Genomic DNA, 16,599 nt, shown 5'->3' on the forward strand with positions numbered 1-16,599 from the left:
TTTTTTGGACATTTTGAGCTCCGATAGCTCAAAAAATTCAGGACAGATTTTAACGAAATTTTGTGATTTATTTGTGACTATAAGGTACTTCTAAAATAACAAAAAATATTTATTTATTTTGCGATAGATTTTGAGCTACGCTGTTTTGAAATCGGTGAAATTTTCAAAAAATTCATTTTTTTCTAGATTTTTTGTTCAAAATATCCTTTGATTCGAGACAATAACATTTATTTTTTTGTTATTACATTGTTTCACTGATATGCACAAAAAATTTCATCAAGATATGTTGGCTAGTTCAAGAGATATAGCGTTCTACGTAGGTACAAGTTTTGAAAAAAATCGCTCAAAAATTTGAGGATGCTGTCACAAAAATCTTCATAACTTGAAAAATAATTGAAATTTTTTTATAAAAATTTTATTTTGTCGATGAAATACATTGAGGTACTTACTGTTCAAATTTTAAAAAAATCGGAGATGGTCGGGCGTGGACTTTTTTTTAAATCGTTCAAGTTGACGGAGAATGACCCATGTATATATGAATACCTGTTAGCTGCTACTTAAACAGCATATAATATATAACATAATATAGCATATAAGCTTATAATAACATGCATACATACATGTCAGCTGCTACCATGGAATTATATAACTGGAAGCGTCCTACCAGCGTTTTAACATTGAAAATTTTTTTCAACGGACAGTTTCCTCTGGAAGCAAGTTCCTAAAAATTAATCATTCATGAGCATTTTGATTTATTTTTAGAAAAATCTGAGATATAATTAGAATAAATCTTGGCCTTCCCGAAGTTATGTTAATGGCTCTTTGCCGATCTGCATTCAGATCGTTTGTTAAAATTTATTTCGTTTTCAACATTCCGTGAAGTTTTTGGTTTTATAAGGTGCCGTATTTAATCGTTAAATAGATATTGCCATTTTTTTGATGCATCAGAAAAATCGAAGATTTATAATAAGTTTGTTAGCGATCCTCATTTTCCTGAAATAAAGATTTCTTCATTCATTTTCCCAGCACCCACGAATCACGATGAAAGTAGAGTAAGAATCATCCCTAAATTAAATTAAAAAGAAAACGAAAAGAAGTCGGTAAAAATTTTATTGTAAAAATGAAATGTTATTAATATTTAAAGAATATAACTCATAATCAATTTATAATTTATATTGTTATAAATAAATAAATTAATCAACTAATAATTTTTAAATTAAGATGTAATTCCTGTGCATATGTCGACCTAAACTAGAATCTTTCAACACTCCAACACTCCAAAGCTTACAATACAAACTACAAAGGAATACTTGCTTTCAACATAACATACCCAAACCAAATTTAATCACACAGAGGTTTTTAAAATTTCTTTTGGTAGTAAAAGCAAACAATCTTTTTTTCTGTTTTAACTTTAAATGCTATGATTTATATATAATTTATTAATATATTAAATTAATTATATAATAATTTGTTAAAATCAAATTCATTAACTTAACTATTTCAACTGTAATTGACATTAATATATTAAAAAAATAATAGTTTAATTAATATTGAGCTAACATGAAATTAATTATGCTATTGATTTAAATTTTATAAAACGAACAACTGTTGATTTTTAATAGAATAGGTATGTGATGTTTAATAATTTTTAGTTTAACATTACTATTTATAAAATAACCCTGAAGGTACTAGATCATGAGCATGTATATTTTTATATTTGTGTAAATTGTTATATTTTTTGCTTGTTGATTATAAAACATCTATCTTGCTATAATTAGTAACTTAACTCGAAGTTAGATCAGTCCTACTTTTTTTATTTCTGGATTTCGGTTTTGTTTATTTGTTGTATAACTGCAAAATGTTTGATTTACATAATTATAAATTTATCTTTCAACTATCTTGAAAAGTGAAATATATATATATATATATATATATATATATATATAAAGATAAAACTAAGGTTGTAGAATTTGCTTCTGATGTAATCTATTAGAAGCACTGTACAAATTCAATAAAACAATTGATTTAATAAATTTAAATAGTATAATTTTCGTTGCATTTTATTATTTAATTTACTTTTATTAAAACTGCATGTTGATAGAAAACTCTTTAGTTAAGTTAAAACGTCTTAATGTTGTACATGATGTTATTATTTTTTTTATTAATTCATATTAGTGGTTTGCATTCTGTACATAATTGAAATGATTTTCCATGTTAAATAAATCTTCGTTGACACATTGTGGGAGTATGTTGCTTTCAATTCCAAGTTTTTTCTTAAAATAATAATTATTTATTTTTAAAAATCTTTCTGATTCTTGGCAGACCTGAAAATCATTAAAATTTATTGTTTTTACCAGAAAATAAATAAATGTATCGTTTTACTTTTAATACTCCTTTCGAGGAATATGTCAATTGTCCAAGCCAATTATGCACATTTTTCTGAAATTATTTGTAATTAAGTTTAGATATTGAGATATATAAAAAAACCTTTGAGTTTTGTAAATGTAACACCATCTAAATTTTTCAAACTTAGTAAGTAGGCTTTCATTTCATAAAGTTTATCTATAGTGGTTGTCAGGTTGCTCTTTGTAACGGATTGCTTCCATTCTCTATCTAGTATCAGTTTGCTATTCAATATATGGAAAAGATCATTGATGTTTTTCACAAGAGCTATTGTTTCATAAACGTCAGAAAAAAACATAAAATCCGTTTAAGAGTTCCAATGATTTAGCCGCAGAGCAACTAAAGACTCAAGATGCATATTTAATTTTCATCTTATGCTTTTCAAAATTTACACGATTTTTGGTTAATTTATTTTTTAGTTTCATTTTGATTTGTTGCTGATAATTAACTAAGTTTACGATATGATTCAATTTCATTGATTATTATAAAATATCATATAAGAATGAATTCATTAATTTCAGCATGTGGCATGCATCAAATATGATATATATTTTCTGGCCGGTTGTTGGGGACAAGAAACTTGTTTGCATGTTTGGAAATGTGAAAGAGCATCCAAGCAATCCACATGCTATAAAAATTTTAACATCTTTAAGAAAAACAAATGTTGTTTACCCTAACTCCAGCATTATGTAACTTATCAATGGTTTTCTCTATAAAATCTATCAACTTGTGAGATGATAATTTATTTGTATAAAAATAAGCTATTGAATGTCTCCAAGCTTCTCTCAGACCAACAACATAAAAAACCCAACACCTCTGAAGCAACTATGTCCTCATTCCCATCTTCAAAGTTAACATATCCAATAAAGTCATCTTCACAAATAAACAATGCGTTTGATAATTTATGCTTAACATTTAACATCAATAAAATTAAAAAAATTGAAGACAAATGTTTATGGTGAAATGGGAAACAAAAAAAATCAAGAAATAAATAAAATACACAAGGATTTTACATAATTCAGTTAAATTATTAAGTTGAAAATCGATTAAGACTGCCGTAGAATGATTTTAGCAGCAAAAAAACGTTTACAAGAATGCCGCCGGTGGCACATTAACAGGGAAGAAGCTAAATATAGATTGGAAAATTGAAAAATCCATTGACAATTTGATGCTAAAATAGTTTGCTTCCAAGTTTCCTGACCTTGAGAAGAAGGTCAACACTATAAAGCCATTCTATGAGACTGAATTTAGCCACAATGACCGACCTATATAATTTTATAAACAATCTTCGATGCCAATTATACACACGTTAAAATGTCAATTATACACACGTTAAAAAGAGATAAACGTAAAAGAAAGAGGGTACAGCAAACCTTCAAGCATATGCGTTATATTATGTTATATGATATATGCTGTTTAAGTAGCAGCTGACATGTATTCATGTTATTATAAGCTTATATGCTATATTATGTTATATGCTGTTTAAGTGGCAGCTAACGGGTATGCATATATACATGTATATATAATTATATAGTTATATATCGATGCTATAAAAATATATAATACTGTAGTTGTGTGTATTTGATAATCTTATTAATTTCTATTATTTATTAGTAAATAAAATTTTGTGTGGTGTAAATATTAGATAATAATTATTATTTTTCTGCTGTATTTGTAGAAAAATATACACAATGAACACACAATGCATTTTTTTAAATCAATAACGATAGTTAACAGTTATAGAAACTCAATTCTATTTGTTAATCATTAGCAATAAATAAATAATTTGAAAAATTTATATCAACTACATATATTTAAAAATAGGGATGCACCGAAGTTCGGCCCCGGCTAAAATCCGGCTTTTTTTCAAATCCGGCCCCGGCCGGATTTGGTGGCCGAATTTAAGCGTCTATCATCATTTAAAAACGTTATAAATAGAAAATTTTTTTATTGAATTCAATTAATTTTATGTCAATAAGTTAAAGGCAAAGCATATATGACACATAATAACAACATCACTAATTGTGAGGTGACTGGTCAATTTTCTTTATGCTATAACACGGGTTATGCATAAATTATAAGCTGATCTTTGTGTACAGAATTTGGTATATCACACAACTTATTTATATATTTGATTTAATTAACCATTTGCTTGGTGTTATTTTTTGATGTTCAACATGTAGATAACCGTAAATGTGAGTATTTCGGAATTTCGTCGGAATTTCCATCGTGTTAAATCCTTTCAAAACAGCCTCAATAAGTGCCATAGAAAAATCGGTTACAACATTCGAATACAAAGGCCATTCTTTCAATTTTTTGAGACGTAGTGCTTATAGTCAATAAGTACCTACTTGACTTATGTGATCCACGTCGTGCCTACATGTTACAAAGTCGATCTTTGGAATTTTTCTATTATCTACTAAAATAACACCAGAGTAATAAAAAATTCTCTTCTGCTTTGAGCTGGTCCTTCTTATCACCGATCCTGTCGAATCAAAATACAACACTGGCAATATGTTCTTTTTTTTGTTTCGTTTAGCAACTTCAACCTGTTTGTATGAATATGAAACGATGCAAAACGGCTCACTAACAGGTTGTATAAATCTATCACTATCTGAAGCAAGTAGTTCTTTTTTTAGCTTTATAATTACATCAAAAACGTCATCTTTATTCTCATCGTCAACACTCAATGACTCAGATCTAGCATTAGCTAAAACGTCATTTGAGTGAATTTGCATCATGTTACCTTGATGCACTGTTTTATCATCGGAGGCATTAATACAGTCTATTCGGACAAGTGACGGTAGCTTATTAGCCAGTTTTATTTATCTGTGATTTCTTTCTAAACCTCTCAATTGTCGTATTCCTTTTCCTACGTGAAAATAGTACTTTATGTTTGTTAAAATTTTACAATTAACCAATGAATCAGACGGGCTGGATGATTCTATTTGCAAATTTATTTATTTACAAACATACATACGTACGTACGTACATACATACTCACACACGCACACACACATATATAAACATATATTGGTATGAATGGAAAAATTATAAACTGTAATCATTGGTTCGGGCATAATGCATGCAGAACCAATGGCACCGCTCTCATCTAACCTAACGATGAACTACGTTGTGCGATTGGCTGCAATAAAAAGGGCACACATACACGAGCGCACACCGCTTAAAATTCAATACTAAAAAACATACATCGATGCTACTCAACTGAAAAAATAGGACAATCAAAAAAGCCCATTGAATAAAACGCACATAGACATAAACGAACATTGTTGAATTTGAAGTCAATTAAATTTATCATTGAATTAATTGTTAAAGATATCGTTGGGTTATTTTGTTAATTATTGACACATACAATACACACACAAACACAATACATACACAAACATAATACATACACAAACACACCCACGCATACACAGGCTAGAGGAACGTGTAATTTAATTTTTTTTTGATCCGTTTATTCGCAATAAAATAAAGTGAAAGATTCAGCCTAGCAATAAATGCTTATCTAGGGTTGACGTGTTATAATAATTTTTATAATGAAATAAAAGCGATGATGGCAGACCAATAGTACCGACCACCATGTCTGCGAGTAAAATTTAATTTTGCCCAGCGATATCTTTCTGTTTCAGTCGCTGTGATACGACGCACAATGAAATGTGTTAGTTTTTCGGGTTTTGAACACCCTGGAAGGCTGTTTTTTTCAGTGGCTGATATATTGTTAGAAAGGTAATTTAATTCTACATAAGTGGTAGAAATCTTTTTTTGAGGCCGCAATTATGAATGGTGAAAAAAAATGTTTTTGTGATTCGATGCACAATGTAAATGTTTTTGTTTTTCGAGTTTTGAACACCCTGGAAGGCTGTTTTTTTCAGTGGCTGATATATTGTTTGAAAGGTAATTTAATTCTACATCAGTGGTAGAAATCTTTTTTTGAGGTTGCAATTAATAATATTTTTAATCGATTTTTATGTTCAACTTACTGTCAATTTTTTTATGTTGTTCAATACATCATACAATCATTGTTCATACATGCGTTATTTAAATATATAGAATACATACTTTTCATACATTTCAATGATCAGTTAAAGATTTATATAGCTATGTAATTATTCGTAACATATATGTACATCTGCTGTGCATTAAGCAGATGGTCTTCTCTTTTTTCACGATCTCTCCGCGCACATAATATATAGGTCGGTCGTTGTGGCTGGTGGCTAAGTTCAGATTCATGTTTGTCCTGCCAGATCTTTCCTAACTAAATTTTAAACGTTATTATTATTCAGTTATTATTATTTATTTATAGCAAATTTTAGTTTGAGGTGTTTTAAATCAAATTTAAATAAAAAAACTAATTTCTTGCATTTTTAAATGCCTTCCTGTCACATTACGAAGAATTGAACTATTTATTATGTAAACTGAGTTTCGAAAACTTTTTATTACTAAATTAACTTTTAAACATCTTGCATTTAAAAGTGAAACCAAAAACAAGTAATCGATAATAGAGTTAAACTGTTAAACATTTAAATTAAATTGATATCTTTCTCTAATATCACGTAAAAACTTGTCAATCGAGTCAAGAAATCTGAACGCAAAAAGAAAAACGCGAGCAAGATGTCAAGATCTGTTGAGAGGTGTTTTATAATTTTTAATTAATAAAATTATTAATTAATTTTAAATTTTTTTAATTAGGTAATTATTAATTAAATAACGACTGTATTTATTTATTAATTAATTATAATTTAATTTATTAACTAAATAGTTAATAAGTTGAGTTATTTAGATTTAATTATTAATAAAATTGTTATTATAATAATGTTATATAATCTGTCTTAAGTATTACTATGTAATTAAAATTTGTAATTCAGTTGCAATTTTAATTAAATTAATGAGTAATTAATTGGGTGATTATATTTATTAATTGAATGATTCCTTATGAATTATGATCAAATGAATTTAATTTATTTAATTATCAAATTAATTACATTAAATTTTTTTAAACTAATCAAATAGATTTGAAGAATCATTTTGATTGTTAAGTTATTAAAATTTAATCTAACCATTAGATTTTAATGAATTGTCTAATACTAATACTAATTAATTAAGTTATTTTTATTAATGCTAATAACTGGTTAAGTAGATGGAATATGTGAATAAAATAATTAATTAATCTTATTTATTTATTTCATTTATTTATTTAATTATAATTTATCAAATTACAATTCTTTATTTTCCAGAGTTGTTCATTTCGATCTTAAAGGTGCACCGCCAAAGATTGAATATTTTGATTGGGTTGGTTTTTCTCTCTCTCTTTCTTTTCCTCTCTCTTTCACTCACTCTCTCTCTCTCTCTCTCTCTTTCTCTCTCCTTCTCTCTATCTCTTTTTCATATCATTAATTTATCCATTCATTGATTTATCTATCATTTATTCATCCATTGGTTTATTTGTCATTCATTCACCTGTCATTGTTCATCAATCTATCATTCAATCATCCACACAACCATTGATTTATCCACCACACACCCACCATCACATAACCACACCCACCATCCATTGGTTTATCTATCATTCGTTCATCCATCCGTCCATCTATCCACACATCTATTGATTTATCCAACACACGTCCATCCATCCATCATCCATTTATCCATCTATCCATCCATCGTTCATTCATCCACACATTCATCGGTTTATCCATCACACACATCCATCTAACTATCATCTAATCCCACCCACCACCCATTGGTTTATCCATCACACATTTATCCATCCATCCATCATCCATCCACACATTCACTGGTTTATCTCTCACACATCAACCACACATTCATTGGTTTTTACTCCCACACATCCACCACACATCTCCCACACATCCACCATCTATTCACACCCACACCGCCCACAACTCAGTTGTTTCCAATGTTAAAGAGGTGGGGTGCCACCGGGGTGCTGATGGAGTATGAGGACATGTTCCCCTACAATGGCAAGTGGAGTGTTCTCAGGCAACCGCATGCTTATGGGTTTTGTTATTCATATTATTATTATTTTTATTATTATTGTTATTATTATTTTTATTATTTTTATTATTATTATTACTGCTATTTTAGTTGCTGTTATTTGTTTGATGGATTTTATGTTGAATGGTCAGTCTCGAAGATGTCAGACACATCGAAGAGGTGGCTGGCCGCAACGACCTCCACATCATACCACTCATTCAGACGTTTGGACATTTAGAGGTTGGTCTGGTCGTGATGATGGTGATCGCCTATTGACTGATTGATTAGTTGATTGACTGATTGATTGGTTGATCGATTGGTTAGTTGGTTGGTTGATTGATTGATTGATTGATTGATCGATCGATCGATTGATTGATGAAACCGACCTACCAACCAACCAACCAACCATCCACCAAGTTCTTATTGAAGCATGATGTTTGTGCCTCCATCCGAGAAGTTCCCTCCTCACCCCAGGCACTCTGCCCCCTTAATGAACGTGGGTGATGGTGACGATGATGACGGTGATGATAGTAATAGTGATGATGATGATGGTGATGATTATTGTAATGTGGTTCATAAGGAAGCTCCTACAGTCTGTTGAGATGCATGAATCTTACCACAAAATTTTTCAATTAATTCGTTCGTCCATCTGTTGAATTAAATGTGACAAAAAAAGTTGAACAACTAAAATTGAATTTTTGGACAGAATCAATTGTTGTGGTGGGGGAGTTGATGCAACAAGTCATATCTGCACACCGACACATAAAATATTTTCATATTGGGGCTGATGAGGTTGGTCGGATGGTTGGTTGGCTGGTTGGTTGACTGGTTGGTTAGATGGTTGATTGGTTGGCTGGTTGATTGGTCGGTCGGTCGGATGGTTGGTTGAATGGTTGGTTGGTTTGTTGGCTGGTTGGTTGGTTTGTTGGTTGGTTGGTTGGATGGTTGATTAGTTGGCTGGTTGGTTGGTTGGTTGGCTGGTAGAGTGGCTTGATTAAATGCAGATGGTTTGTTGTTTAAATGGTCAGATTGATTGATTGGTTGGTTTTTATTCGTTTGTTTTTTACATGGTTGAATGACTAAAAAGGATTACTTAATTTGTTATTAGATGGTTTCCCAATCAATCAATCCAATCATTCAATCAATCAATCATTCATTCAATCAATCAATCAATCAATCAACTCATCAATCAATCAATCGTTCAACCAATCAATCGTTCAATCATTCAATTAATCAATCAATCACCCACTCACCCACCAATCATCTAACAGGTCAACTTAGGTCACTGCCCCCGATGTAGACAGACAGGCGACACGACCACACTCTTCTTCCACCATGTCAGACGCGTCCTCAACTACCTGACCCAGTTCCGACCCGACCTACATATCATCATGTGGGATGACATGTTCAGGGAGGTCGATGTTCTCATACTAGAAGGTGGTTGCCGCTTTGTTTGTGGTGTTGGTGATGGTGGTTTAGGGTAGGGGTGTTAGTGGTTTGTGCTGGTGGTGGCTTGTGGTGGTTTGACACAACTACACGTTTAGCAATTTCATTGAATTGAATGAATGAGTGAATTGGTGAATAAATGAATAAATTAGTGAATGAGTGAATGAATGAATGAGTTAGTGAATGAGTTAGTGAATGAATGAATTAATGAATGAGTGAATGATTATTAGAATTTTTTTATATTTCACTTGACCAAACGGTCGGTGACTACCATTTGTTGAAATAATTAATGAAAAACAATCAAACTAAACTAACAACAGAGCAAAGAAATTGTTGCAAGCGTGTTGCTGTGTTGTTGTGGTTGTTGTTGTGGTTGTTGTTGTCTGAGAAATTTAATCAATTGAGAGAGGCTAAGTATATGAATAAATACCATTTGAGTGGATATTTTCAAATTGTATACAACCAATCAATCAATTAATCAATCAATTAATTATTTAATCAATCAATTAATTAATTAATCAATTAACTGCGGTGTTGTTGTGGCTTGCAGCTGCGGGCATCGGCGACTTGGTGCAGCCAATGGTCTGGATGTACACGCCACAGCTACACTTTCCCGAAGGTTCGATCGGGGTTGACTTATTATTGTTATTATTATTATTGTTATTATTATTGTTATTATTATTGTTATTATTATTCTTTCAATATTATTTTATTATTATTGTTGTTGTTGTGGTTGTGCATGAGTGTCCATTCAGTAGCAGATGTCTTATTATTTATTATCACTATTATTATTAATAATATAATGATAATATATAATTAATAATAATGATAATAATGATAATAATAATAATAAATTATTATTATGTGCACGAGTGTCCATTCAGTGGCAGATGTCTTATTATTTATTATCACTATTATTATTAATAATAGTAATTTATTTTATTAATAAAAATAGTAATTTATTATTATTATTATCATTATTATCATTATTATTGTCTCACTCTTCATGATCATCATCATTCTTAATTTTCTCGTTGCCATCAACACCATCAGCACTACCACCAATGCTAACAATTTCTGCCATCATCATCATCATCATCGTCGTCGTCATCATCATCGTCATTATCATCATGACCAGGCATGTGGGAGAGGTACATGAAGGTGTTCAGCAAGTTGTGGGTGGCCAGTGCGTTCAAGGGTGCCTCAGGGGTGAACCAGCGTGCCACACCGATCTCCCACCACATCGAGAACAACAAGGGCTGGCTGTTCGTCGTTCATCAGCTGTTCTTTGGTGGTGGTGGCGGTGGTGGTAGTGGTGGTGTTGGTGGTGGTACTAGTGTGGCAAAAAACGGTGGAGGTGATGGAATTGTTGGTGCCGTTGATGGGGACAACAATGGTGATTTAGAGGTGAATGGTACCGAGAAGATGGAGTTTGGTGAGGAGCAGGGCGTCAGCTGCAAGTTTGTCGGCTACGCCATCACCGGCTGGTCAAGGTGGAGGAATTTTTTTCAGTTGTTTGCTCTTCTTCGTGCTGTTAATTACCTTATTATGAGTTGTTAGGTTAGGTTCTTGCTATCCATTGTTATGCTTATCACCCTGTAGCGTCATCAAATTTTTGAGAAAGTTCAACTGCAAAGTTAAATACGTCATCAGTATTCCAACAACACAAAATCCCCTCAACCAAAATCTCTTCAGTCAAATTTACGATGTGACTGTTTAACAATGCAGCGACCTGCCAGAACAACTAATCAGTTTCGCGTGCACAACATTTGACTGGCGGGCTAGCTGAGGCGGTAGGAGTTTCATGTTCACCTCGTTGCCATTGCTGGCTGACCTGGTTCGAATGAGGCCTCTGCAAAACTATCAACTGCCTCGTAAATACAGTGCTGTGATTGTGAATACGTACGGAGTATTTAAGTACCCCTGTGGTGTGCTGTTCGTCGTGTGGTGTGTGTGTGTGTGTGTGTGTGTGTGTGGCTGGCGCAAAAGTTTAATTTTAAATAAAGTAGTCAGGAAGAAGTTATAAGTGGCTATGCATTACATACAACAACAACAACAACAACAGGTACGATCATTACCAGATGTTGTGTGAGTTGTTGCCTGTTGGTCTGCCCTCTCTTGCCCTCTGCCTCCTCACCCTCACCCACGGTACTGTTCATGATGGTGTGATGATGTATGTGTGTGTGTGTGTGTTGCTGATTTGTTTGTTTGTGTGTGTGTGTGTTGCTGATATGTGGTGTGGTGGTGATGGACGATGTGATGATGCATAATAATAATTAATAATGATGATGGTGTTGGATGTTGATCTGCCTCCTCCGAGATGATGATGATGATGATGATGACGTCATGTGATGATGTTAAGGACGGTGATACGATGAAGATGCTTGCTGGCATGTAATTAAAAGAGGCCTGCTGATGTTGCCAATTGTGACGACGACGATGATGAGGATATAATGATGATGATGATGTGGTGATGGTTATGATGATGATATAATAATGATGACGATGATGATGTGGTAATGGTTATGATGATGATGTAATAATGATGATGATGATGATATGGTGATGGTTATGATGATGATGTAATAATGATGATGATGATGATGATGTGGTAATGGTTATGATGATGATGTAATAATGATGATGATGATGATGATGTGGTAATGGTTATGATGATGATGTAATAATGATGATGATGATGATGTGGTAATGGTTATGATGATGATGTAATAATGATGATGATGATGATGATGTGGTAATGGTTATGATGATGATGATGACAATTCCAGAAGCCTTCACCAAAGAGGTTCACCAGATGGCCAGCCAGGACCTTAAGTTTGATGGCCTCATTCAAATGTGTCCATTTTCTAGGCCGGTGTTGATTAAATTAAATTAAATTATTAAATAATTCGACGGTAATTCTAAACATTTCAAATGAAAAATAATAACGGGGTATTTACTTGCCAGTAAATTTAATTACCAGTAACTTTTACTTACCAGTATTTATATAGCTCCTTTTTTGAGTTTTTTTTTCTCTTGAGAAGATGACTGACCAATTACTAAAAGTTTGGAGTGCGAAAGTTCATTCTGGAAAGTCCGACCTATAAGATTTGGCGCGGAAACAACGTGTAAACCACGTCTCCATCCACCAGTAGCATGTTACGGATGGATGCAGAGAAACATTCCACGATGAAATATCATGCTACTCCATTTGTTTAAAAGCAGATGGCCCCTGCTTTGAACTAAGCTATATATGAACTTTTCACGAGTGTTAAAATTTTACAATTTTAACCTTACAGACCTCCATAATTTATAATATTTAATATAATATAATTAATAATGGTAAATAATAATAATATTATACATTTATAATAATAGTTAATAATAATAACTAATTATTAATGTGGTGAATAAATTGATATGTCCCGTTTTAACAGTTGCCAGGAGAAGATCGTGTGCGACTTCCCGGGTTCGAAACTCTTCATCCGCATGCACGAGTACATCTATACTAGGAATCTATACTGTGATATCCGAGATGATGAAGAGTAGTTGATGATGGAGTTGAGGATGGTGATGGGGTTGATGGTGGTGATGGAGTTGATGATGATGATGGAGTTGAGGATGGTGATGGAGTTGATGATTGTGATGGAGTTGAGGATGGTGATGGAGTTGATGATTGTGATGGAGTTGATGATGTTGATGGGGTTGATGATGGTGATGGAGTTGATGATGATGATGATGGAGTTGATGATGGTGATGGAGTTGATGATGATGATGATGATGATGATGATTGTGGTCGTGACTTTGAGAAAAACATGGTCATTTAAATATTTTAAATATCGCAATTGTTAACGGTTTTACGTCGTTTCATTACTTTAAAATGGTGTTTTGTAATTTTTATTAAATTTTGGTAAGCATTATATAAGACACGAATTCCTGCTTGTTTTGAGGGTCTTGTGTCTTTGCTTTACGTATTTGAGGCTAATTTGAATTTGATTGATGATTGGTTTGTGCGTGTGTTTGGTTTGAAAGTGTGGTTTTTTTTGTTTCATATACACACACACCCACACACACATATACTCACACACAGACACTCAAACACACAGACACTCAAACATACACTCACACACGCACACATTCAATTCAGTTTCTACAAGTGGTCCAACCCAGCTTTATGTAGATATACAGTGGATGAGATAAAATCATTGTCTGAGAAGATTCATGTGTAAGTCGTTTGTTCTCTTATCATTCTCCACCACATTTTATAGTTTGTTCGTCGGTTCGATTGTTCTTTCGTTCGTTTGTTCTTTCGTTCGTTCGTTCGTTTGTTCTTTCGTTCGTTCGTTCGTTTGTTCATTTGTTTGTTCGTTCGTTTGTTTTTTGCTTGTTTGCTTGCTTGTTTGATTGTTTTTGAGTTTTGTCATCTGATGCTATTTTTTAAATTGTTTTTTCTTTCTTACATTACATCACGTGCTGGTATTGGTGGTCTCATTGTATTCGAACTTGATCACTGCGTCACGGAGCAGCAGACCTTCTAATCATCCCATCATCATCACATCTCGGTCATGAACATCCCTAACATCATCATCATCACAATCATCATCACTTTTATTATCACAATCATCATCACAATCATCATCACAATCATCATCACATTTATCATCACAATCATCATCACAATCATCATCATTATCGTAACCACGTGACCAGTTTATTGTCGACATTGGACGAGCTGAAGATGAAGATGCATGATAACATGATGGAGGTCTTCCAGGAAAGAACTTGTCGCGAGTGGCTAGAGGACAACATCAGAGCGCTCTATCTCCAGATGAGTCAACAATATTCACTGGTAAATTTGTTGTTATTATCCAGTTTATTATGCAGTATCTTTCATCAAATTTTTGTTATCTGTTTGTTGCCAAAATTTGTGTAGGTAATTGATTTCAAGTTCTTTACTTGTTTTGGTAACTTTATTCATTTTTTCAATGTTTTAATTTCAAATTTGATTATAATATAAATGTCAAAAAACTGATTTCATTGCAATGTACAGATGATGCAGTACCTCGTGGAGAACGGCGCAACTGGCCCAGAATCGCCAAAACCACCATCGCTACTACATTAACGTTCACCACAGCCGCGACAGCTACCACCGTTGCTACTACAACAACACAATCACCACCACAACAACAGAAACCGCTCCACAACATCCTGGGTTATACTGTTGAAACATCTGAGAATTTTATTTTATGATTTTTTTTTATTATCTCCATATTACTTTATATTATTTCGGAAGATGGTAAGGATGATGCTACTGATGATGAAAGTCATGGTGAAGAAGAGGATGGCGATGGATGATGGTGATGACGAAGATGATGATGATGGTGATGACGAAGAAGATGATGATTCGGAATGAATGTAGTGTTGGCGATGGATGATGATGATGACGAAGATGATGATGATGATTCGGAATGAATGTAGTGTTAGTGATGATGATGATACTGACGTTGATAATGAGAAAAATAGGTTAGACGATAGTAGCTAACGGGGTTTTTAATTTTGAAGATTGTTATTTATATGTACTGTACATACCATGGAATTATATAACTAGAAGCGCCCTACCAGCTTTTTAACATTGAAAATTTTTTCAACGGGCAAGTTACCTCTGGAAGCAAGTTCCTAAAAATTAATTATTCATGAGCATTTTGATTTATTTTTAGAAAAATCTGAGATATAATTAGAAAAAATCTTGGCCTTCCCGAAGTTATGTTAATGACTCTTTGTCGATCTGCATTCAGCTCGTTTGTTAAAATTTATTTCGTTTTCAACATTCCGTGAAGTTTTAGGTTTTATAAGGTGCCGTATTTAATCGTTAAATAGATATTGCCATTTTTTTGATGCATCAGAAAAATCGAAGATTTATAATAAGTTCGTTAGCGATCCTCATTTTTCTGAAATGAAGATTTCTTCATTCATTTTCCCAGCACCCACGAATCACGATGATTTGACATTTAGAGTAAGAATCATTCTTAAATTAAATTAGAATCTAGAAAACGAAAAGAAGCAGTGGCGGATCCATAGGGGGGGGGGGCGATCGCCCCCCCTACTGAAAAAAAAAATTTCTAGTCTATTTTTGTCAACTCTTTATTACTGTTTATAAGAAAGCATGCAATGTCATCAAAAACTTTCAACTTTTAATGTCATAAAATAATAAATGTAATGATTTGGATCAAACATAGTCAATATATACATATGAGTACATATATAAATATAAAAAAATTATTTTCTTTTTTTTAATCCTATAAGTGTTTTAAAAAATGGGTTTATTTATTTTATTAGACTAGCGAGGAACCTACTACCTTGATAGGTTGACTAATAACAATTTATAAAACGAATTCTATTTTACGATTTCCTGACTTCGCAAAACGCTCAATTATATTTTCAACATTTACTAAAACGTCTCTGTGTACATTAAGTAGTGCCAATCCGACTAATCTGTCTTCTGTCATTCGTGTTCTTAGCCATGTTTTAATTCTTCGCAGAGTTGAGAAGCTACGTTCAGCACTGGCAACACTAACTGGACATGCTTTAATAATACGGAACAACTTCTGAGTGATTGGATATTGTACGGGGTCACACAAATGAAAAACAACAGAAAGATCAGTAGTCAGTGATTTGACTCCTCCTCCGTCCTTGTTCATTCTAAAGCATTTGCTCTGCCACAATTCAACTTCC

The 16,599-nt window shown here is 32.7% G+C and overlaps 3 protein-coding genes across 3 annotated transcripts; 2 read left to right on the forward strand and 1 right to left on the reverse strand.

Moving 5' to 3' along the window:
* Window positions 1-7,659: 7,659 nt before the first annotated feature.
* On the forward strand, window positions 7,660-12,017 carry HELRODRAFT_121272 (hypothetical protein; the record flags this gene model as incomplete). The annotated part of the gene is made up of 10 exons (XM_009029692.1): window positions 7,660-7,716; window positions 8,336-8,445; window positions 8,574-8,661; window positions 8,839-8,917; window positions 9,128-9,225; window positions 9,693-9,858; window positions 10,418-10,486; window positions 11,006-11,136; window positions 11,290-11,360; window positions 11,933-12,017. Coding segments are annotated over 10 exons (954 nt in total), but the record flags the coding sequence as incomplete, so codon positions are not given.
* A 1,270-nt stretch (window positions 12,018-13,287) lies between these two features.
* HELRODRAFT_180386 (hypothetical protein) lies at window positions 13,288-14,989 on the forward strand (the record flags this gene model as incomplete). Its single annotated transcript, XM_009029693.1, has 3 exons — window positions 13,288-13,412; window positions 14,578-14,716; window positions 14,918-14,989. 3 exons carry the CDS (start codon window positions 13,288-13,290, stop codon window positions 14,987-14,989), a joined length of 336 nt encoding a protein of 111 aa, XP_009027941.1.
* Window positions 14,990-16,256: 1,267 nt separating this feature from the next.
* Window positions 16,257-16,487, reverse strand: HELRODRAFT_153365 (hypothetical protein; the record flags this gene model as incomplete). The annotated part of the gene is made up of 1 exon (XM_009029694.1): window positions 16,257-16,487. A coding segment is annotated over one exon (231 nt), but the record flags the coding sequence as incomplete, so codon positions are not given.
* Between the last annotated feature and the right edge of the window lie 112 nt (window positions 16,488-16,599).

Source organism: Helobdella robusta (assembly GCF_000326865.2).
Source record: "Helobdella robusta unplaced genomic scaffold HELROscaffold_61, whole genome shotgun sequence".
Taxonomy (NCBI): Eukaryota; Metazoa; Annelida; class Clitellata; order Rhynchobdellida; family Glossiphoniidae; genus Helobdella; species Helobdella robusta.